Below are 26,207 nucleotides of genomic sequence, written 5' to 3'. Positions count from 1 at the left end.
CGTGTCAATCATGGAAGGTCGGGGTTCAAGAGAGAGTCCAGCTCTGTTTCTGGTTGACTTAAATAGCTATTGATGTTTATTTGTTGACAAAAACATCAACTATGAGGTATTGTTTCTTGCACCTTGTAAGCTGAGGTTCCACGGATGATGTATGCCACCACTGGTCGCTAATTGTTCCAACAGATTTGTTACTGTAACATTTGAGGAAAAAAATAACGTTAACTTACCTTATTGCTGTGTCTTAACTCTGGAACTTGTATTGTTGTACTCCACTGCCTCCACTTAGCTATTGTGCTTTGTTTGTCTGTCACTCTCACAGTCTCCTCAATTCTCTGGCGGTGAAGATGATAATATAGCAACAAGAAACAAGAAAAAAACAATTAAATTAGGTTGCCTGATGACTCTTTCAATCCTCTGTAACTGAGCTACTGTGTGGAACAATTTCCCTTGTGGAGCAATAAAGTTTGTCTAAGTCTAAGTCTATGATGTCCCTATTCTAAATTAAGTACATCTGGTGGCTTGATAGATAGCAAGACAGCTAGCTAACCAGAATAAAATAAATGGAAATTAATTCAACCTAAATTACATTAATAATTGGCTAACTAAAAAGCTACATGTAATTATGTGCTAAAGGTAATAAACTGTCGATTTAAAATACCTCATATAGTGGCTAGATAAACATATAACTAACAGATAGCTACCCTGATATAATTAGCCTTCCTTTCTTCAACAAAGATACTAGAAAGCTATCCGAACTAATGGTTAGATTAATCTAAATTAAGTTAAATTACATTCAAATGACCTCATATAAAGAACCTGGGGTACCTAAACCAAAAAAACAGTACAGGTAGCTACCTAAATAGTTAGTTGACAGATATATTGTTTTACAACCAAACTATGACACTTTGAACTACTACAGTAACTAACAGTTGGCTTAACTGACTAAAATGAAATCAAATACATGTACAAGCCAGTCGGGCAAATAGCAAAAGGAAAGCGAAGAACAAACTTCAGAACCAAGGAGATGAAATCTTCTCAAAGAATATCTTATTAGCTTTCCTCTTCAACCCATTTCAGTCCATAAAGCTGTAAGTATACAGAGTGTCTTATCATTTGAACGCCTCCATATTTAAAACAACAATGTACATCCTCGCAAGAAGATCGCATTGTACTGTGCCTGTTTATCTCATATAAATTGAGCATGGATAAACAAATAATGGTAGAAGGCTGACATAGATTACAATGGTTAATCTCCTGTTAATGGATTTATAGTTACTTTGTATCTTCCGGTATAAATTGTAGGAACTGTCAAAGCGATTAAATGTTGCTTTGGGAAAATCCTTGTCTATGTTGCCCTCGGACCGAGGTGGTTTTCTTAGCCAAACTCAGTGCTTCCATGTCCGACTCTAATAGAATAGAATAGAATAGAATAGAAAGTACTTCATTGATCCCTGGGGGAAATTCAGTCCGGGTAATCGTCCTAATAGTCCGGGTAGGTACATTGTCACAAAACACAAAACTTAACCAAGTTGGTGTAGTGATGACCATGTACATATTTTCGTTTGGACTACAACTGCCGCTAGGAAAAAAAATGGCGGACTTGCACAGGTGTCCTAAAAAACTTCTACCACGAGAGAAGATATACGTTGACAAAAAATGCTGGTGAACGTGACAAATAAGGCTTGCTTAGAACAAGGCAAAACATTTTTATACATTCCTCTAAGATTTTCATATGTCTACATTTTCACACTTAGCACTATGTGTTACAGTTTATTAAGCATTTCTTATACAGTATATTCCTATTTTTTCACCTTAATTTGAATAATTTATTGTTAAACATTCAGTGTGATTTTAGAATTTTGTTTACAATAATTGTTTATGTTTTCCACAGTTGTGTTGACATTCCCTTTCCTCCCCGCCTTGAAAGCTAAGATGATTATAATCAGAAAAAGGTTACATTTTAAATTAAAATGTTTACATTTAATATATTTTTCTCCTGGTCCTTATTTTCTATAGGTCCTAAAAAAGATCAATAATTATCGACATCGACAGCTATATAACACTTATTTCTTAATACAGTTTCAGCCATATCGCCAAGCCCTAGTTAGACTTAGACAAATTTTATTGATCCACAAGGGAAATTGTTCCACACAGTAGCTCAGTTACAAAGGATGGGCTTCACGGTGGCAGAGGGGTTAGTGCGTCTGCCTCACAATACGAAGGTCCTGCAGTCCTGGGTTCAAATCCAGGCCCGGGATCTTTCTGTGTGGAGTTTGCATGTTCTCCCCGTGAATGCGTGGGTTCCCTCCGGGTACTCCGGCTTCCTCCCACCTCCAAAGACATGCACCTGGGGATAGGTTGATTGGCAACATTAAATTGGCCCTAGTGTGTGAATGTGAGTGTGAATGTTGTCTGTTTATCTGTGTTGGCCCTGCGATGAGGAGGCGACTTGTCCAGGGTGTACCCCGCCTTCCGCCCGATTGTAGCCCCCCGCGACCCCAAAAGGGAATAAGCGGTAGAAAATGGAAAATGGATGGAAAGGGTAAGGATGGATAGGATAATGCAGGTATCAAGTAGAGTAAAAATGTACAATAGTAGCAATATAAGTGTAACATATATGTAATATTTACATATTATGTATACAGTATATAATATATACTGATAATCTACCTAATTTCTAATTTCCCTCAAATTAAGATTTTACAATGCTTTTGCTAACTTAAATACCACAATTGGCAAGACAATTGCGTACAGTACATCAGGTAGTTAGCTCAATAGCTAGCTAGACAGTTTAAACCAGGGGTCACCAACGCGGTGCCCGCGGGCACCAGGTCGCCCGTAATGACCAGATGAGTAGCCCGTTGGCCTGTTCTAAAAATAGTTTAAAGAGCAGCACTGACCAGTGAGCTGCCTCTATTTTTTAAAATTGTATTTATTTACTAGCAAGCTGGTCTCGCTTTGCTCGACATTTTTAATTCAAAGAGAGACAAAACTCAAATAGAATTTGAAAATCCAAGAAAATATTTTAAAGACTTGGTCTTTACTTGTTTAAATAAATGTATTTTTTTTTACTTTGCTTCTTATAACTTTCAGAAAGACAATTTTAGAGAAAAAATACAACCTTAAAAATGATTTTTGGATTTTTAAACACATATACCTCTTTACCTTTTAAATTCCTTACTTTTCTTTCCTGACAATTTAAATCAATGTTCAAGTATTTATTTTTTTTATTGTAAAGAATAATAAATCAATTAGAATTTAATTCTTCATTTTAGCTTCTGTTTTTTCGACGAAGAATATTTGTGAAATATTTCTTCAAACTTATTATGATTAAGAATATATATATATGTTTGTCTTTGTTATAAATACAGCCTGCAATGAGGTGGCGACTTGTCCAAGGTGTACGCCGCCTTCCGCCTGATTGTTGCTGAGATAAGCACCAGCGCCCCCCTGCAAACCCAAAGGGAATAAGCGGTAGGAAATGGATGGATGGATGGATAGAAATACAGCTTGGTCCAATTTGTTATATATTCTAACAAAGTGCAGATTGGATTTTAACTTATTTAAAACAGTGGTTCTCAACCTTTTTTCAGTGATGTACTCCCTGTGAACTTTTTTTTAATTCAAGTACCCCCTAATCAGAGCAAAGCATTTTTGGTTGAAAAAAACAGATAAAGAAGTAAAATACAGCACTATGTCCTCAGTTTCTGACTCATTAAATTGTATAACAGTGCAAAATATTGCTCATTTGTATTGGTCTTTCTTGAACTATTTGGAAAAAAGGATACAAAAATAACTAAAAACTTGTTGAAGAATAAACAAGTGATTCAATTATAAATAAAGATTTCTACACATAGAAGTAATCATCAACTTAAAGTGCCCTCTTTGGGGATTGTAATAGAGATCCATCTGGATTCATGAACTTAATTCTAAATATTTATTCACAAAAAAATAAATCTTTAACATCAATATTTATGGAACATGTCCACAAAAAATCTAGCTGTCAACACTGAATATTGCATGGTTGCATTTTTTTTGCACAGTTTATGAAGTTAAATTAATATATTGTTGAAGTACTATTCAATAAATATATTTACAAAGGATTTTTGAATTGTTGCTATTTTTACAACATTTCAAAAAAATCTCACGTACCCCTTGGCATACCTTCAAGTACCCCCAGGGGTACACATACCCCCATTTGAGAACCACTGATTTAAAACATGTCATCAACATTCTAAAATGAATCTTAAACAGGAAAAATTACTAATGATGTTCCATACATTTTTTTTTTTTTTTTTCAAAAAGATTCGAATTAGCTAGTTTTTGTCTTCTTTTTTTTCCGGTTGAATTTTGAATTTTAAAGAGTCGAAATATATTTACAAACATATTTATCTGTTTCTATATATATTTATTGTGAGAAATCATTAAGATGATCAGTGTTTCCACAAATATAAATATAATTAATTATTAATAATAACATAGAATTAAAGGTAAATTGAGCAAATTGGCTATTTCTGGCAATTTATTTAAGTGTGTATCAAACTGGTAGCCCTTTGCATTAATCAGTACCCAAGAAGTAGCTCTTGGTTCCAAAAAGGTTGGTGAACCCCGCTTTAAACTAAGTCACCGAGCTGATCTGTTAACTAAACTGACATAAATGAAGTAAAATTTAACTTAAATCAGTTCATATGATGTATGTACACAAAAATAAATAGATAAATAGCAAACCATCAGATAGCAATATAGCAGGTTAGCACAATATAAGAACATAGGGCTGCTAGTTAAATTACCTTTAATAGAATCGACCAAAAAAATCATGAAAATCACTGAAGTAAATATACATCAAATGGGTAGATATACAACAGTATATCTAATAAAAGTCTTATTAATAACTTGGTCGAGCCCCATCACTCACTTGGCCGTCAGTGTCCGCTTGTCAGCATCACGCATGCGCAGCAGTAGCTGAGCGCAGTCTTCAATCATGAAGTTGGCTTTAATGGCTCTGAGCAGCCTGCTGCTGCTGCTCCAACCTGAACGCCGAACCAGAGTAAAGTTGCTGCCAGCTTCGACTACTTTCTGAGGGTTTGGGAAGTTTGTTAGCTCTGTTGTGCTCGTTACTGTTTGGTATGTTGCAAACAAGTCAGTGACAAGCTGCAAGCAGCAGGGGAGTGCAAGTCATTATGAGCTGCACCAGCAAGTAAACTCGACCTGGGACTTGACTACTTGCTGACACCACACAGGTACATTCATCTGTTTACGTATTCTTTTGAGTGAGGAATGTGCTCGTTTGCAATAATTTATACAGGATATGTTAATCATTAAACACGGCAATAAACACACGCAAATAACTCTAAAATTGTTCAAATATTACAAAAAAAGATGCTTACAAATGTTGACACCTCATTAATGTGTTTTAATGTTGATTTTTATTATTTTATTTTTGTCATATTTTTTAGTGTCTGGGGTTGGGTTTATTATATCATTAATATATTTCTTAATTTATGTTATGTCGAAAAATGTGAATGCAATCGATTATTTAATTTATATATATACATATATATATATATATATATATATATATATATATATATATATATATATATATATATATATATATATATATATATATATGTAGGTGTGGGAAAAAAATCACAAGACTACTTCATCTCTACAGAACTGTTTCATGAGGGGTTCCCTCAATCATCAGGAGATCTCCTGATGATTGAGGGAACCCCTCATGAAACAGTTCTGTAGAGATGAAGTAGTCTTGTGATTTTTTTCCCACACCTACATATTGCGCTCTACCACGGTATCGAGCACTTTTCTCTGGATAATCCAATCAAGACATATATATATATATATATATATATATATATATATACAAAAGGTTACATCTTATTCTGCATTAGTATATTCTATTATTATATTTGTATTTTATGTTTTGTAAAGAAAATGTGAATACAATCTAATAAAAATATACATATAAATATATATTTATATGTGTATATATGTATATATATGTATGTATGTACATATATATGTGTATATATATATGTGCGTATATATATACATACACACATACGAATATATATTTATACGTATACTATATATATACCCCCGTTTCCATTTGGGAAATTGTGTTAGATGTAAATATAAACAGAATACAACGATTTGCAAATCCTTTTCTACCCATATTCAGTTGAATGCACTACAAGGACAAGATATTTGATGATCAAACTCATAAACTTCATTTATTTTTGCAAATAATAATTAATTTAGACATTTTTGGTTCGTTTAATAGTTCAAACAAATTTCCATTATTGCAATCAGTTGATAAAACATTATCCTTTACATTTATAAAAGCTTTTTTTTTTTAAATATTCTACTCTGCTAGCATGTCAGACATATATATACATACATATATATATACATACATATATATATATACATATATACATATATATATATATATATATATATATATGTATGTATATATATGTATGTATGTATATGTGTGTATATATATGTATGTATGTATGTATGTATGTATATATATATATATGAGTATATATATATATATGAGTATATATATATGTAAATGTATATATGTGTATATACATATATATGTGTGTGTGTCTATATAAACAGTGGGGCAAAAAAGTATTTAGTCAGCCACCATTAAAAGCTCAACTCAACTCGTCGTGTTTGGAGGAAGAAAAATACTGAGTTGCATCCCAAGAACACCGAACCTACTGTGAAGCATGGGGGTGGAAACATCATGCTTTGGGGCTGTTTTTCTGCTAAGGGGACAGGACGATTGATCCGTGTTAAGGAAAGAATGAATGGGGCCATGTATCGTGAGATGTTGAGCCAAAACCTCCTTCCATCAGTGAGAGCTTTGAATGGTTGACCAAATACTTATTTTCCACCAAATAAATTCTTTAAAATTCCTACAATGTGAATTGCTGGATTTTTTTTCACATTCTGTCTCTCACAGTTGAAGTGTACCTATGATGAAAATTACAGACCTCTGTCATCATTTTAAGTGAGAGAATTTGCACAATCGGTGGCTGACTAAATACTTTTTTGCCCCACTGTATATGTGTGTATATATATATGCGTGTGTGTGTGTGCTTATATATATATATATATATATATATATATATATATATATATACACATACACACATATACATATATATGTGTATATATATATATATATATATATATATATATATATAGTGATAATCATATATATATATATGTGTATATATGTATGTGTGTGTATATATATATATATATATATATATATGTGTGTGCATATATATAAATGTATGGGTGTATATATATATATATATATATGTATATATTAATAAATAATTTAAATATGTTTCCATCTGACCCCCACATGACTATTATATGTGTGGCCACCAATCATTACAGGTGGGTGATACTACAAAATGTGTTTTTGTTTTGACACTAGTAAATACAGGGCCACTATCCCCTATACTGATTCTTTTAACTTGGACATTTTTTTTTTAGCTCACTCAATATTTTTGTGATTTTTCAGTTTTTAGTTGTGTACCATGATAATAACAAAAATATCACATTTTAGGCCAGGGGTAGGGAACCTATGGCTCTCGAGCCAGATGTGGCTCTTTTGCTGACTGCATCTGGCTCTCAGATAAATCTTAGCTGACATTGCTTAACACGATAAGTAAAGAATAATTCCGCTGGTAATCGCAGTGTAAAAAATTACATTCAAAATAGAAAACATTCTCATACATTTTAATCCATCCATCTGTTTTCTACCGCACCTGTTTAAGAAGTCGCATTAATGGTAAGAAGGATTTTATTTATCGGTGAGCTTCGGAATAAAAATGTTATTAAAAAGAATAAGAGACTTATTATGTGAAGATCTGTCACTTCATTTCTGTTTTTGCTTCTTTGTTTCGTATTTACTTCCCATCAGTGCTTTTTATTTTGTTTCCATTTCCTGTTTGTCCCACTGAGCGCTGTTTTTTTCCCCCTCAACTGCTGCCAATCAGCATGTTTCTATTTATGCTTATCTTGCGCGTTCTTCAGGGCTCAAAGATTGACTATTGTTTAGAACTGTACATGCAAGACTGCTTCATTCTCCTCTGTTGGTGATATTAAAAGCATCTTACCTGTGCCTCGCTCTCCTGGTTCCTGCATCTAGGAGTCGCTACTACTGCTGCCATGCGAGTTTGTGACATATTATACTCTATAAATGTTGGTCTTACTTAAAAATGCAGACATTTAATTGTAATCAGTGTTAAAAAATATATGGCTCTCATGGAAATACATTTTAAAATATTTGGCTTAAATAGCTCGCTCAGCCAAAAAGGTTCCCGACCCCTGTTTTAGGCAAATAATTTAACAATATTTAATACAAAAATATAAAACTATGTCAACGAAATACATTATTTGGTTATTCCCTTTACACACAAATGTTTAAAATTACCCCTCTCATTCAAATATGTGGATGGCTACACCCACCTTTACAAATTCATTTACAATAATACAATAATTTTATTTAATTAATTATTAAGTGTGTGGTAGACCTGTTAAGAGATTTTCTTTTGTGGATATTTTTATATAATACTATCTGCAGATTAAATAAATATCACTATATGTGGCCATAAATCACCATCAATCAAGTATGTTTTGTAGAAAATATTAATAATGAATAACTAAGTTACATGAAATGATCACTCTAATATAATAACTTTGGTGGAGTCCGCGTGACATTTGTGTTCCAACTTGATATGTCGGAAATGGGAATGCCGAGGGCTCGGGTTAGCCCGTCCAGCTTTTGACCGGCTCTCAACGAAATGACAGGTTGTAAGGGGGCCATTGCGTCCTAATCCATAGGCTGCAAGATTATATTTCATGTGCATGAGTAGACGTACAGTGTATTCACGGAGCTACAGACACATGGTTGGGATGGCTTACACAGATGTCACTTGTGCATTTCTAGGCGTCGCAAATAAATTACTGAGTGGTTTATATCTGCTGTAAACTATTTTGAATAAATAATTACCAAGCATGTTAATAAAACATTGAGGTATTATTTTACAATATGTGTATTATTTGCAGTGCACGTATAACTGCACTGCATCATACCAAAAGCTAGTTCTAAATATTTGACCTTTTTCTATAGCAAGAAGACACGTGCAGTGCAATTCATAAATAGATAATTAATAGTAAAGAAGTATATTGCTACAAATGTTTAACTTTAAAATAAAGTAACAATGGTTGTAGTTATAAAATAAACATCTGATTGTTTATTTTAATCCGATGTTCTCTTCAATACATAAAAATAATGATAAATATGCAAATTAATTATTGCATTTAATTAAAAGGAAAAATATTTAGTGTAGTTATTAAATATGTTTATTTAGTTTAATGTATTAAATCTGTATCAATATCTACCTACGGAAACATATATTTTTATTTGCTGTGAGTATAAATGGCTGAAGGTTACTTTAACCAAGTTCTCTCCAAAAGACATAATGATAATCAATATTTTTATTACCGGTGGCTTATTTTTAAGTCATTACCTCAAAAATTACAATGTGATTTGAAAATTTGAATTAAGTAATTTATTCAAATTTGCAAAATCATGTGTCAGTATTTGCTATCAGCAGCACATCATCTCAGACTGGTGTTGATAAAAATGGTTGAGCATTAAATTAAACATTTGTGATCACATTGTCTATGAATATGAAAAATGGAGAAGGTGTAGGATGAAACTTCTTTTCTGACATGTTGAATTGTACCAAAACTAAACCGATACCACTTTACAAATGAGATGCGTTATGAAATGACATTCAACCGTGTACCTTTTCACCGCAACCTCACTCTGCGGTTTGTTCTACATATTCCTCTCATTGCCGTCATTGCAACGTGTAGTGATCACCTTTTAAATCCTCTTCCGTGCTCCCCCCTCCTCTCCCCAATCAGCGTTTCTTCTACTGTAAGAAATAGAATTCTCTCTTGTGACACTGTGGAGGAAATGGCAGGCATCATTGATTCACTGCAGTGTCAGGTGACCAAAGGGTCTACTCAGGGACAAAGCACGGCACATGCTGGAATTTATCAAATGCAAGGTTAATATGTATTGAAAGATACTACAAATGCATGCATGTATTGTAGCAAAGTTCATTTTATGCAGGAAAGAGGGACAAGAGACTGTTTGAGAAGGTGAGAGGGGTCTACTGGTAATAACAGTGGTGGTTGAGAAATCAATTCACCTGAGAGATGCATTATTGTCTTGAGTTTCAGGAGCAGCAGCTATGAAAAATTAAAAAGATGCCAGTGAGTTTGACATTTATCGAGCCAGGAAACAAGCATTATTATTCATACAAGTCAATGAAATTAGTTGTTGTACTTCAGGTTGAAACCAAAGGGTGATAAATCAGGAACTATGTGCACATGGACTCATTTAATCGGATTAAAAGCCTAACCGGAATAAAAATGCTTAATGTAATGTAATGTAGGCCTGGGCGATATGGCCTTTTTTTAATATCTCAATATTTTTAGGCCATATCGCGATAAACGATATATATCTCGATATTTTGCCTTGGCCTTGAATTAACACTGAATACATACAGTATAATCACTGCAGTATGATGATTCTATGTGTCTACATTAAAACATTTTTGTTCATACTGCATTAATATATGCTACTTTTAAACTTTCATGCAGCGAAGGAAATCACAACTAAGTCAATTGACCAAAACTGTATTTATTAAACAGTTATTAAGCAGTGGCACAAACATTCATGTCATTTCCAAAACAGAAAGTGCAAGATTGTCAGACACATTTTAAGTGTCAAATAAAAATGAGCTGCATAATAGGAAATCAAATAGTGTTCGTCCTTCGCTATTTGGTAGGTTACTACAGATGTTATTAAATTCTGTTGTTGACTATTTTTTTCATACGGTGTTGATCTGAAAATGTTTGCCTCTGCATTTTGCTGGTGTGGACGTGTAGCACAGAACGGAGATGTTGACACGCGGAGTAATCACTCTTCATTCTCGAGCGGGTGACTTTTCAACTGATGCTACATATTAGCAGTAATGCTACTTTTTATAGCAACGCTATTTACGGTTGTCTGTTTTTTGACATATTCCCACTTGAAACCAAACCACCACCAGACAATGGACCCCCTGCTGTTTTTCTTGGGAATTACTTCTTACTTCATTCGCACCTTCTTTCTCTCATATTACCACTCGCATGGCTGTGCTAGCATCACAGCTAACGTAAGCCATGCTGCTACCTCTCTGCTGGGCGAGGGCGTATACGTATGTGACGTATGACGTGACAGTATTTGACGTGTGTAAGTTTGTGCGCTTGCTGTCTGTGAGAAGGACAGACAGGAAAGAGCGAGAAGAGCCTGTAATGTAATGCCCGCAGCTAAAAGCAACTGCGTGAGAACGTACTCGAATATCGCGATATAGTCATTATCTATATCGCACAGAGACAAACCCGCGATATATCCTGTATATCGATATATCGCCCAGCCCTAAAACACGCCATTCGGAATATATTCTGATCACATCAGTTCAGATCAAAATTTCATTCCGATCAGACGGTTGGTTTATGCCAATAGTGATTGCAGTGCATGAAAACACGTCTTCTGAAATTCGGGCTCGAATTATGCGTACTGCGCATGTCTTTGATGTCAGCTATACTTTGGTGGAGGAGTGTGAGTACATTTCATCATCTCGGAATAAAGTGATTGTCTTGCTGCTGTCTTCCCCCGTTTAACACATACAGAAGTAGCGTTATATACTGTTGAGTTTGTTGCTTTAAAACGAGACTAGCACAAACACGTGTGTGGATGTAACAATAAAAGAAGGGATCCAGTTGTCGTCTTAACGAGCTGTTCGATTCACAAATTTACAGCTTCTCCAAGTGCTAACTGCGAGCCTCAAACACATACACAGAATGTTGTAAACTGAAAAAGCGCTGCAACCCAAACATATCACAACATAAATAGCACAGAACAGCTCAATTTCAAATAGAGAGGTAATACAAAAGTAGTGAACGGAAGGAAAGACTTCTAAATAAAGTGATAACGTCGGCCAATATAGAAATGCACAAATCCATGTTTTTTTTTTTTACATTAGAAGTCTACTAAATCTTCAGCACCTGCAGTGAGCCAAAAGACGGCGCTATAGAACAAACAATAACACACCTTTTCGTTTGTTAGGTTCCGCGCATGTCAAAATAAAGTATTCCGATTTAAGTTGGGATGCATAAAAATACACGTCATAATCAGATAACTCTTTTCAGGGTCCATGTACACATGAACATTCTAATCATAATGATAATCAGATTAAATGACTGTTGTCCATGTACACGTGGCTAAAGAGTAAATGACTATAATCTGAATGTACTCTATCTGACTTGTATTATATGATTTGTTTAATCCAAAAATAACAGTAGTAATATTACCTAACCTGTTAAAAAGTCCCTGTTGGAAGGTTTTCAAGGTTGGGACCAGCACATCTTTTTTTCTCTTCTCAAACATTCGCGTTATGTCTTATATAAGTTAGGACCATAAATGAATGTGTGTGTGTGTGTGTGTGTGTGTGTGTGTGTGTGTGTGTGTGTGTGTGTGTGTGTGTGTGCGTGCGTGCGTGCGTGCGTGCGTGTGTGTGTGTATATATACTGTGTATGTACAAACCCCGTTTCTATATGAGATGGGAAATTGTGTTAGATGTAAATATAAACGGAATACATCCATCCATTTTCTACCGCTTATTCCCTTTTGGGGTTGCGGGGGGGCTCTGGCGCCTATCTCAGCTATAATGGGGCGGAAGGCCGGGTACACCCTGGACATTTCGCCACCTCATCGATTTGCAAATAATTTTCAACCTATATTCAATTGAATGCACTACAAAGACAAGATATTTGATGTTCAAACTCATAAACTTTATTTTTTTTGCAAATAATAATTAACTTAGAATTTCATGGCTGCAACACATGCCAAAGTAGTTGGGAAAGGGAATTTTCACCACTGTGTTACATCACCTTTTCTTTTAACAACACTCAATAAACGTTTGGGAAATGAGGAAACTAATTGTTGAAGCTTAGAAAGTGAAATTCTTTCCCATTCTTGTTTTATGTAGAGCTTCAGTCGTTCAACAGTCCGGGGTCTCCGCTGTCGTATTTTACGCTTCATAATGCGCCACACATTTTCGATGGGAGACAAGTCTGGACTGCAGGCGGGCCAGGAAAGTACCCGCACTCTTTTTTTACGAAGCCACACTGTTGTAACACATGCTGAATGTGGCTTGGCATTGTCTTGCTGAAATAAGGAGGGGCATCGATGAAAAAGACGGCGCTTAGATGGCAATAATTGTTGTTCCAAAAACTGTAGGTACCTTTTCAGCATTAATGGTGCCTTCACAGATGTGTAAGTTACCCATGCCTTGGGCACTAATACACCCCCATAGCATCACAGAAACTGGCTTTTGAACTTTGCGTCGATAACAGTCTGGATGGTTCGCTACCCCTTTGGTCCGGGGGACACGATGTCTAATATTTCCAAAAACTATTTGAAATGTGGACATTTGAGGCATTTAAGAAACTCCACCCGAACAGCCCCGCAAAAGAGGACATATCCAGTGAAAAGAGGAGGTATGGTCAGTTTATCTTAGCCCGGTCGCTGCTAGCATGCCGTGTGTTGTGCCTCGGTGTGGATTGTTTACACAACGTGCGGTACTCTTCTTAATATGTCCGTGTAGAAACTTGTTCGGTACACCTCTGAACCAGACCGAAACCCCCGTACCGAAACTGTTCAATACGAATTGCACCCCTAATCTATATATATATATATATACATATATATATATATATATATATAAATATTTATTTATTTATTTAGCGGGAGGCGCTGCAGCCTATCTCAGCTACAATCAGGCATATGTGTGTGTGCGTATATGTGTGTGTGTGTGTGTATATATATATATATATATATATATATATATATATATATATATATATATATATATATATATATATATATATATATATATATATATATATATATATATATATATATATATGTATATATATATATACTGTACGTACAGTATATATATATCCATTGTCTACCGCTTATTCCCTTTTGGGGTCGCGGGGGCACTAGTGCCTATCTCAGCTACAATCGGGCGGAAAGCGGGCTACACCCTGGAAAAGTTGCCACCTCATCGCAGGGCCAACACACATCTATCTAACGCCATTGGTGGATCTGCACCTAACATCCACTGTAATGATCCCAAGTACAGTAGCGTGTATAGTCGATACCGCTGATTACGTCAATAATTTTTGGCATCACAACTTCTTATTTAGTTTTTTTTTTTTTTATTTATATTATGTGTATAAACTCAGGAATTATGTCCCTGGACACATGAGGACTTTGTGTCCAATGCATGATCCTGTAGTTACTTGGTATCTGATTGTTACCCAAATTTGGGGTATCATCCAAAACTAATGTAACATTTTGAAGAGACAGTCAGAAAGCGGCTCGAAGATGGTCTGTAAAACATAATCTATGCAACATTTTGAACAAAAAAACACCATTACCTGTTGTTTAGACCACAAGGAAGTGTTATAAATGTTGAAAAAATTCATAATATAAACTCCTTAATCCGGTGCAACTTTTGTATGAAAATACACCTGCTCATCGGTAGTGCACTTTATAATCTGGTGTGCCCTGCGGTCTGAAAAATACAGTATTTGAGATCCCTATGGGTCTCAAAAATTTTAAATCAAACCATGGCGGCTGAGATATTAAAAAAACACCTATGTCTCGTCCAAATGAGCCGTTTGACATTTCAGACAATTGCTATGTAGTTTGCCTTAATTACTGTATGTCAGCAGATATCTCCATACATGGTAGAGGTTTACATAAAGAGCTTTGAGCGAATCCACCGATTTTATTCAGTTTTAGTCAAGAAGTTCCTTCTTTTTCTCTATCCTACAAATTGTGGGGAAAACAGGCTCGATAATTAGGCTCGATATGGGAGCACTAAAAACTACCCTGGAGACGCAGTCTAAGGGGGTTTGGTCTGGAGGAGGGCTTCAGCACGTCATTTAACACTGCTAAAAAAAGTGGATGGTCTGAAAAGACAGCCAGAAAGTTGCTTGAAGATGGTCTGTAGAACAAAATCTTTGCAAAATTTGGACCTAAACATCACCATTACATGTTATGTACACCACAAGGAAGTGTTTTGAAATGTAGGAAAAAGTCATACAATGACCTCATTAAGTTATTTACTGATTTAAAAAAAATCATTATTTTCACTGTTTATCGTTTTAACTTTTATTAAGGAATAGCACCAGATAATTGTTTAAGAAATAAATAGATACAAAAAATTGATAAAATAAATGTGTGTCAAGAGGTATTAATGGAGTGAAAGCTTCTCACTAATGACAGAGATGACTGTCTTTGATAGAAATGCTTTATTGGAAATCTACAATGTAGTAGCAACATTATCCTTTATTAGTAGTAAAGATGCTGGACACACCCTGACACATCTTATTGGGTTCCCTTCACAATAAGGTACATGTGGTTTACCAACCAAAATAAGATACACAAATTATCAATGTCCTACCATTTTCATTCAAATAACATTTTTTTCCAACTACAATGCAATATTTGTAACCCTTTTACATGAATAAAAACATATGTGACAACAAAATCGCTATTTTCACCGTTTTTTTATGTTCACTTTTTGTAGAAAATGACACAAAGTAGTGTGAAGATATTTAAAAAATCTATGTCTTTAACAAAAATAAAAAAAATATTTAGAGAAAATGTTTTAAATTTAATAATGTAGAATCAAAAAAGAAAGTTATTTCACAAGATTTTTATCTGGCAAAAGTTAGGATGACATCTTTACTTTATGCATTGAAAAAGATAAAAACTGTCGACCCTCGGGTGAAAAAAGGCTGAATACTAGACCAGTGGACACAAGGAGGGCTAAAGGGTCAGTTGACTCAACCAAGGTGTCGCGGTTTTCAAGTTGAAAAAAAAAACTTGTGAAATCGTATCGCATCAGTCTCACCTCGTCAAACACAACCATGTCATAATCTGTCGCCATCGCTGCTGCGCGAACAAAAACAGGGTCACTGTTTTAGTCTTGTCAAGTACGTCTGTCTGCCAGGCGCCCGTATCATTTACACGTCTCCCTTTTCATTGTTGATATTTACTTCTGCAATTATCTCTCCGCTTGGCCCTCAGCTGAAGACGATACGATGGCTCTGCCCAGCGCCACCGCCACTAGCTTCCCTCCCTCCCATCTCTTGTTGCTCACACATAAACACACTGAATGACACATCAACACACACACAAAGATCAGTGTCATGGTTGGTTTCAGGCATATTTGGCATTATTATTATCATCCAATCATCATATTCATCATTAAAGTTAGCTCAAGTAAATAAATGCAAAAATGTGCCCACTTATGCAAATTTTCACTTTTCTTTTTTTTGTGCAGTTGAAGTGTGAGGATCACAAGCCAAAAAGTAATGGAGGCCTTACAAGACCTCAACGGACGAATAGTAAGTTATGTATTAATGCAATATTACTGTTTGTTTGTTGGGTTGGTTTATTTTAATTGTGTTCCCTATTTATTTAATTTTGTATATTTATATAAAAAAATGTATAATGTATTGAATTTTTTGATGCAATAATTGAGTGTGATTGCAGTACATATAATAAAATATATTTGGCAAACTTCAATCACAAGAAAAAAAATAGGGGCAGTCTAATGACAATTTTTTAAATCATATTAATTACATTTTGGAATTTGGATTAATTATGATTAATCGCCAGATCGCCGAGAGGCTTCACGGTGGCAGAGGCGTTAGTGCGTCTGCCTCACAATACGAAGTTCCTGCAGTCCTGGGTTCAAATCCAGGCTCGGGATCTTTCTGTGTGGAGTTTGCATGTTCTCCCCGTGAATGCGTGGGTTCCCTCCGGGTACTCCGGCTTCCTCCCACTTCCAAAGACATGCACCTGGGGATAGGTTGATTGGCAACACTAAATTGGCCCTAGTGTGTGAATGTGAGCCAGCGCCCCCCGCAACCCCGAAAGGGAATAAGCGGTAGAAAATGGATGGATGGATGGATGATTAATCGCAGGTGATTACTCTCTTGCATAATTAAAATGTGCTTAAAATAAAACCAAATTATTTGTACACAAAGGCAATTCTATCGTCAAAGTGTCATGCAGATACGTTTTACTTAAATTACTACATGTAATTTATTTGGACCAAACCGTTTTATCTAAAGTTCTTTCAGGCTATATTTTTGAGTGAATCTTTCAGCTAACACACCAGTCGGAATCTCCTCACTCCTTTTTTCTGCTAACCTATGACCATATAGCAGTTAAGGTGAAAGAGCTTGAATGGTCAAAATAAAATGCACAATTAATCTAAGTGTGTTCAAGATTAATGCAATATTTTTTTATAATTAATCAAAAGTTAATTTTGATAGCCTTTGAAAAATTTAAGAATATTGGAATATTGCAGTTACATAATTACAAGTAATTGATTAATAAATTCAAATGTGGGTTTGTTTTTTTCCAAAAGAAATGTCTTAATAGTACTAGAAAAAAAATCAAGTGAAACATGAAAAATGTAGCATTATTTCTCAGGAAAAGTAATACAAGTAATTGTTATGTATGAAAAATGTTAAACCTCTGTGCCCCCACTGAGATCTGAATTCCAACAATGAATCAATGTGGCTCAAATTCACATTTTGAATGATATCACCGGCCTATTTAAAGCAGGTGAAGTAACAGAAAAATATGTGCTCATTAATGTTTAATAGTGGCACAATGCAAGACAAAACGTGTTTATCCCCCACCACCCCCCCTAGTGTAAATGTGAGTGACGGCGGTCCACTGAGGTCGGCCTGTAATCCATATGAGCGACGTCTAGGAGGACGACATGAAAAAAGTGGATAAAAACAACATAGTTCGTGCGTCGTGTCCCACGTTGCGCTATTATTACAGTGAAGGCTGTCAGGTCAGGGTGGAGGGGAGGACGAGGCTTGATGCAGCAGGAGGAGAAGATGAAATTACACCTGTTCTGGTGGCTGACTAACGACTTTGAAATGCGATGCGGACCTCGTTCGCCGCCAAAATCATTTTCCCAACAATACACCGAGCGATCTTTAAATAAGCAAAATTGAGGATGCGGTGCTGATGTCATGCACAGATTGTAGCGTGTACAGTATCTCACAAAATTGAGTACACCCCTCATATTCTCTGTATAGGAATGTGTACTATACAAACTCCTGTTTCTTAGAGCTGCAGCTAATTACTATTTTGATATTTGACTTGTCATGAACTATCCTTGCGATTAGTCGACTAATGTTATTTTGAAATGTACACCTATTCAGTGGCTTTAACCTGGCCATTGGCTAAAGTTATACTTGAACTGCTCTGCTCATTAGGCTGTTATAAAACAATAACTCAAATAAACTTTTGTACATTTAAAAGCAAGGTCAGGCAAAGTTCAAATCTTTTTTTTCTCATTACTTAAGAAAACCTCAGGACAGTTGGAATTTCCTCCAGAGATTAAAAAGGGCAATTTTTAAATGAGAAAGGAATTACAAATGAATGTGTAATTGTTTTGCAACATTCCATCATGGCAAATTGCACTAAGGCCGGGGTGTCAAACTCATTTTGGATTGGGGGCCACATTGAGAAAAATCTACTCTCCCAAGTATGTGTTAAATCACGGCACAATAACTTAAAAATAAAGACAACTTCAGATTGTTTTCTTAGTTTAAAAATAAAAGAAGCACATTCTGAAAATGTACAAATCATAATGTTACGTTTTTTCACACTTGCATGTTACGGTTTCATTATTTGTCGTTATTTATATTTTCTGAAAAAATGATGTGATAATGTTAATCAGTCAACTCATTAGTGTTAATTTTCAATCTATCACGATAAAAAAATAACATCAAAATCAAATTACAGTATGTTGTTTATGTAGTTTGATCATTTTCCTCGACTAATGCACTAACATCATGTGGTTTATTTTCTACATACTGTATGTAGCATCATCTACAAAGATGCAAATAATTGCTTTGTGACATCCAGTGGACACATTTAGAAAAGCTGTTTGTTTCAGTCAAAAATTTCAGGTAAATTTTTATACTTGGCAAACTCAAACCTATTTACAGGCCTGATCCGGCCCTCGAGCCGTACGATTGACACCACTGCACTAAGGTATTGTTTCCTCTTGTGAAAAATATTAACCGTAAATATATGTAAGCTATTTTTCTGGGAATCTTGTTTTGTTAGTGCAGTCAGAAGAGAAGTGAAGGCTGGAAGTTTGCGCTCTGTTTTTCAGCGGACTTGACACTGGTCCATGTGGGAGATTTAATTTAATTTCATTTCAATTTTCATTTATCTCCTCCATTGATGTGCATCATTGATCGATAGACAATTATACCTCAATTATACAATTTTAAATTCACACAAACATTTCTAGAAGGAGCAGGATGAAGAAAAATCTTATAGTTTCCTGCCCCCTTTGGTATAATACATAGTCTTACTTCATGGATATCTTTTAAACCAACAAATACATCCAAATGTAAAAAAAACAATCAAAAAACACAAGAAAAACACAGCAAGTGCAAAACTTCATAAAGTATAAACCAAACAGAGGAAATAATAATAATAATAATATACACCTCACAGAATGATAGAAAGCAAATACAAAACCAGACAAAAAAATAAATAAAATAATACATAAAAAGCAAAATGTAAACACTTATGGCTGTCCATATGATCTTATTGGTCTATCTTTATATATTTTTGCAATTGGAATATATTTTTACAGTCTTTTATCTCATTGTAAAGATAATTCCACAATTTTACCCCCACCACTGATGTACACATTTGTTTTAAAGTTGTCCTTGAATATTGTTGTTTGAAATTACCTTTTCTTCTATGTTCTGTATTCTCAGAAGTGATGACAAACCTTTTTTGTAAATTTGCTGGTAATGTTTTACTTTTAGCCTTAAACATGACACACAATGTCTGTAGCTTTACTAGCTCCTGAAGTTTCGATAGACCAGAATTAATAAATATGTTAGTGTGTTTTAAGTAATCTACTTTATGAATAATCCTTATAGCTCTTTTCTGTAGTTGATACAATGCCATCAATTGTAAACAAAAGTACCTCCTGAGTACAGCTGCTGTCCTTTCTTCTGCAGTGATTTTACAAGAATCTTAAGTTACAAATATAGTCAATAATAATAACTGTTTCAGTCAGATGCTGACGTTGCGAGAGCCGTAAATCTTTGTCAGCAAAAGTTGCAAAGCCTGTTCTTGTTTGTGTATTCATGGTCCGGAGAAATTTAAGTAATAATATAATGTTATTAAGTCTCTCACTTTTTTTTCTTTTGCCCCGGACAGCTTGTTGGCAAATAACGTTAGCATAGTCGGTCAGCGTGACACTGCTGCTGCAGTGCCACACACGGAGCAGGCCCGTTTCAAGGTATCTGGGGGCCCTTGGCAAAAGAGGGACCTGGGCCCCTATTTATCCCCCAAAAAAGAAAATCATTAATTGTACATCTTAATTAAAGAAATCCTAGCATATTCTTACGTTTTGCATAATTACTACGGGGCTAACAAAGCAAATTGAAAATATTAAGCACGCTCTTCTGGCGTGCATGATGTATATCACAGGAAACATTAAAGGGGGACTGCACTTTTTTCTTTTAAATGTCCATCATTCACAATTATTATGTGAGACAAGCTGCAAGTTTTTTTAAATGCATTTTAAGTTGTAAATAAATGCTAGCAAAAGTCAGCTTGCAATGGAGCCATTAGCAGTCACTCTAGTCCACCAATAAAGTGCTCAAAAATATCCAAACACCTCCATCATCAACATCACGCAATAAGTATATCTATATTGTAGGAACAAGCACATTCATATTACTATATCATATTTTTGTATTTCATTCATTTTAAACCTATAGTGGTGTATGAACTTTTGTTTGTGTTTCAATAAACATTAAGCATCATGCAGCATTATTGCTAAGTGCTGAAAAGGTTATACAAACTTTGAACATAAGAAAACAATCACTTACTGAACAATAGCTACTCTTACTAGGAAACCGACTGATAGGGTGTTCATATCTTTCCGTTAAGATGAAGAAATAACCATTATTCTCACGAAGAGTCCAAAAAAGTGCCTCGAACGAGCGTCTTTTCTTGTTTTTTTTTGCCATCTGCGGGTATATGGCTTCAGGCCATAAGACTCTTGAACGCATCATAGTAATCCCCTCAATTCCCCCTAAAAATGTATTAACTGGCTCTAATATAAAGACAATATAACATACAGTACATCCATAAACGTGGATGCATATTCAAAAGTGCAATATATTTATCTGTACCGTAATCTATTTATATCTGCACCTTATTGCTCTTTTATCCTGCACCACAAACGCTAATGCAACAAAATTTTGTTTTTATCTGTACTGTAAATTTCAAATTTGAATTACAATAAAAGGATGTCCAAGCCTCTTAGTCTGAGTCTAAATATGTTGAATGTCAGATTTGACCAACTTCTAAGTTTATGGCCACAACCTTCTACTATCCATTAGAGAGGCATTTATAATCTAAATTAACTTTTACCATCTCACTGGCTCATTATGTCAATACATACTTGCCAACCTTGAGACCTCCGATTTCGGGAGGTGGGGGGGCGTGGTTGGGGGTGGGGTGGAGGCGTGGTTGGAGTGGGGGGGCGTGGTTAAGAGGGGTGGCGTATAATTCACCAACTTGAGTATTTCATATATATATATATATATATATATATATATATATGTGTATATGTATGAAATACTTGACTTTCCGTGAATTCTAGCTATATATATTTATTTGATTATTCACATAAATAAAATAAATAGTTGAATTTCCGACGGCACCTATCAAATACACAGTAATAAAGACACAGTTGTTCTACTAACTGTACTATGCTTGCTGGTTAGGAAAAAAACAACACTTACCTTTCACTATTTGAGTAACCTTTGTTCTGCCATTTGCGTATTGGCGAGCGATCTCCCAATCCGGGAACATATCCTTCACGGATTTGTTGTAGACATCCGCAAATGAGAACGGGATGTTGTTTCCAGCTATCAGCATAGCCATCTTTGTCTCAGCATAAGATACACCATCGGGTCTCCGTTTTGCGAGGTGGGCCATAATACTGGGTTGTGAACGATGCTGCGCTGCGGACGCTTTGTGCTTCGCTGACCGTTCATGGCTGAATATCCGTTCGGCCGCCGTGTTCAATGGAGAAGTGTGTTCTACAAAATTTACAGGCGACATACTCCTTCCCCTTCGAACTCTCCTGGATAAACTGAAATTCTTGTTTCCAATCCTTCTGGAACTTGCAAGCGTATTTCTTCATTTTGCCTGTCGACGGTGTAATATATTGGGTTGGAGTCAATAACCAGGCGACGTGATGAAGTTACGTTTCTTTACTGTGGGCTTCAGAACAAATATAGAATATATTTACATTATATTCTATGTACAGTAGATGGCAGTATTGTCTTGTTTAAGAAGGTCACAACATTGCGTCAGGGGGGCGTTGCCTCCAGCTCCGCTCGAATTTCGGGAGATTTTCGGGAGAGGCGCTGAATTTCGAGAGTCTCCAGGAAAATCCGGGAGGGTTTGCAAATATGTGTCAATATAACAGCATACGCCCTCTGTGACCAAGGCGCGCCTAAAAATAGTTTGCGTTAGCGCGCATAATAACAAAATCGTTAATACTTGGTTTACATTCAGGTTACGAGATGTAAATGGAGTATTGCTAGTGTACTAGTGCAGAATAGTGTACTTGGCTGCATTGTTAGCCCCCTCATACTTACTGTATATTACAAATTAGAATTCATAAAAAATACAAATATATGTGTTCTTGTCTTACATAGGGATTGTGATTGATTCACAACATAGATATATAATTTTAAAAAAGTGATGTTCGCCTTTGGGGGGTATGTTGCGATTCATGCAGTAGTTTCAGTGTTAAAATGGCAAGTGGCGATAAAGGCCCCAAAATAGCCAAGTCTTACCGCAGTCTTTTCTTCTCTTCCTCATCTTTTTTTTTTCTTTTGTTTCTGGCTTCCTGGGGGTCAGGTAATTTTGGTTCAAATCAAAAGTTCAGAGATCATAACATTATGTCACGAGAGGTCATGCTCAGACCTTGTGGCTGCTGCTAGGGGCCTCCTTGAGGGGGATTCCTAGGACTGTGTCATTGACACTGTTGCAGTGTGCATATGAACCATTTTGTGCTGCTGGGTGGTGGCCCTTAAGTGTGATTCTGACAGTGTCTTTGAGATTATTCTGACAGTCATTGTATTTTTCAGTCATAGAATCAGAAATTTGTTGTTGTTAGATTTGAATCCAAAAATAGTAGTTATCTGGGGGCCCCCTTTCAGCTGGCGGGTCAAGTTAATGTCAGAGTTAGCCTACCCGGTTGCGATGGGTGTGGCGTGTGGATAATCGATATTATGCTTCGTGATCCATCCATCCATCCATTTTCCACCGCTTATTCCCCTTTGGGGTCGCGGGGGGCGCTGGCGCCTATCTCAGCTACAATCGGGCGGAAGGCGGGTTACACCCTGGACAAGTCGCCACCTCATTGCAGGGCCAACACAGATAGACAGACAACATTCACACTCAATATTGCTAAAAATGTAATTATATCGATCCATAATTGATCAAATTGATTATTTTACCCAGCCCACAGGGTAAAATAAAAATCTGTGTTGTTGACAAATGAATTTGTCAGCAATAGCATATTTTATTTCACATTATTGTTAACAAATGGTTGCACACCTAGTTTCCATGACATTGTTGCATATAGCAAAATAATGCTGCCAGGAAGATATCCCATACTTAAGGTTATGTTGATCTTCTAGGCTGCGAGGTAAACAATTTCATGGCAAGTTTGCCCCAGTTCTTGTATGCCATCTTAGTTATGGTCATACATGTGCACCTAACAAATTAGTCAGTGTGCCTGCATATCTTTCCGCTAAATCAAGTGTCCAAACAAAGAATCCCACGCATTGGTGACTCAGTCTTTCCGTGTCATTAATACACTGTGTGGGTCCAATTTGTGTGTTTATTGCAAAACGTGCCAGTGTTTGATTGTTCTCAATTCCTACCAGGAAGTCGCTTTCCTCCATTAAAGTTGTGATGACCGGCACTTTGAGGTAGGTGGTGGTCCGTGTGGCTCCCCACACTCCCGCCCTTCTGCTCCACTCCGCCATCTTCTGCCAACAAGGATTTTCAACAAGGCAAATGTAAGGGCATCCCAATCCGATATTGACATCGGATAACAGCCTGATATGAGCAAAAAAACAAGTATATGTTTATATCGGTTTGCATTTCATATCGCCTATATAAGTGCTGTATTACAAGCACAAACACAGCACGTTGCAAAGATGGACAGCCATCTTAATATCTAAATGTTCTCCAATAAGCACACGTTTGGTATTTTCTTGTGTTTTAGTATCGTTTTATAAAAGGTAAACACGGTAGGTTATAGGCTATGAGTAGCTACCAGCTACACAACAGCTAAGCACACAATAGCACAAAAGCTGGACATATTTAGGAACTATGGAGTATCATTAATTGAACAATATAAAGGAAAACACAGCATTTGTCAATATAAAGAAGTATCAAATAATCTTAGTTGCATAATACTTACAGATACAAAGTACACAAACGAGTTCGCATCATTCAACTTCCTGCGTCAAGATTTTAATGATTCCATGATTGTGGCCTGTAGATGTTGACAAAAATTAATTACCACTCCACTTCAACTTAAAAGGGAACTGCATTTTTTTTTTTTTTTTTGCCTATCATTCACAATCCCTATGTTTGTTTAATGCATTATAATTTGTAAAGTACATGCAGTACAAGGTGGCTAACGATGCAGAGAATAGAACTACACTGTTTTGCCCATAAAGCCTTCTACAAAATATCCAAAAACCGCCAACAATACTTCAGTTACATTTCGTGACCTGAATAATTATCAATGTTGTTATTATGAGCTCAAACGCAAACTATTTTTAGAAGTGCCATGATCACAGCTTATCCAACCACAGTATTATATTAACATACAGAGCTGTTGCTGCTTTTCATTTATTTTTGTTGTTGATTATGAATTATTCATCTAAATGAGAAGTTATGAACATTCCATCAGTTGGCATCCCAGTTAGAGCAGACATTGAACAGTAAGTGATTGTTTCGTTATGTTCGTAGTTTAGTTTGTATTTCTTGTTTAGCACTTAACAATAATGCTACATGTGTTTCATTCAAATTAAATCTGGTTAGCACACAGCTTCTAAAACTTGTAGCTCATCATACTTATATTCAGGTTAGAAAATATAAGTTTACGAATCATCATTTGTCCTAAAGTATTCATTGTTGTCTCTCATGACGTCTGCCATGAGCAGTAGTGTTTTTGTTGTTGTTGAAAGGAAACGTTAACGTTGAAAAGCGTCTGTGAAATGAATACGTAAATATTACACGTTATTATGAATGTACTTGTTACTACATCACATATAAACTCACAGCATGTATATAAAACAGTGGGGGAGGCTTTTGAATATTTTTGAAGTGCTTTTAGGCAGAATAAAGCAAATCATATAATATCCATTGTTAGATGACGTTTTCAAGTGTTTATTTACGAGATAGGATGCATAAAAAAAAAAAAAACTTAAAGTACAGACTTTGACTTTCTCATTGTCGCATTTGTAACCGAGTCTAAGGACTGCATCACAGGAGCCCTATTTAAATGGTCAACAGGTGTTGTCAATAATAATCACTCACATGAAGTTAAGAGGCCATGCCATGAAGGTAATTTGATTTAATAATAACTTTTCTAAATCACCAAAATTGAAAATGTATGTTGCTGCATGTACAGTGTACTTTTGACCCAGCAAATGTGGTCACATTTTCAGTAGACTCATAATTAATTCATAAAAGAACCAAACTTTATGAGTGTTTTTTGTGACAAACAAGTATGTGCTCCAATCACTCTATCACAAAAAAAAAAAGAGTTTTAGAAATTATTGGAGACTCAAGACAGCCATGACATTATGTTCTTTACAAGTGTATGTAAAAATTT

At 35.5% G+C, this 26,207-nt stretch overlaps 1 protein-coding gene across 5 annotated transcripts in view; it reads left to right on the top strand.

Annotated features, from left to right (window-relative positions):
• Positions 1-4,951: 4,951 nt before the first annotated feature.
• The window catches only part of eya4 (EYA transcriptional coactivator and phosphatase 4), a 132,683-nt gene continuing 111,427 nt past the window's right edge, over positions 4,952-26,207 (top strand). For 2 of the 5 annotated variants that reach the window (XM_061900655.1, XM_061900653.1), the window contains exons 1-2: positions 4,953-5,240; positions 16,539-16,602. In XM_061900655.1, the coding sequence (XP_061756639.1) occupies positions 16,570-16,602 (33 nt within the window). In that variant the 5' untranslated portion in view covers positions 4,953-5,240; positions 16,539-16,569. Of the gene's footprint in view, positions 5,241-16,538; positions 16,603-24,240; positions 24,376-26,207 lie in introns of all 5 variants that reach the window. The other 3 variants (XM_061900656.1, XM_061900654.1, XM_061900658.1) reach the window with 3 other exon arrangements.

This window comes from Nerophis ophidion, linkage group LG05, assembly GCF_033978795.1.
Source record: "Nerophis ophidion isolate RoL-2023_Sa linkage group LG05, RoL_Noph_v1.0, whole genome shotgun sequence".
NCBI lineage: Eukaryota > Metazoa > Chordata > Actinopteri > Syngnathiformes > Syngnathidae > Nerophis > Nerophis ophidion.
Note: the sequence above shows the minus strand (reverse complement) of the source record. Positions and strands in the feature narration are given on the sequence as shown.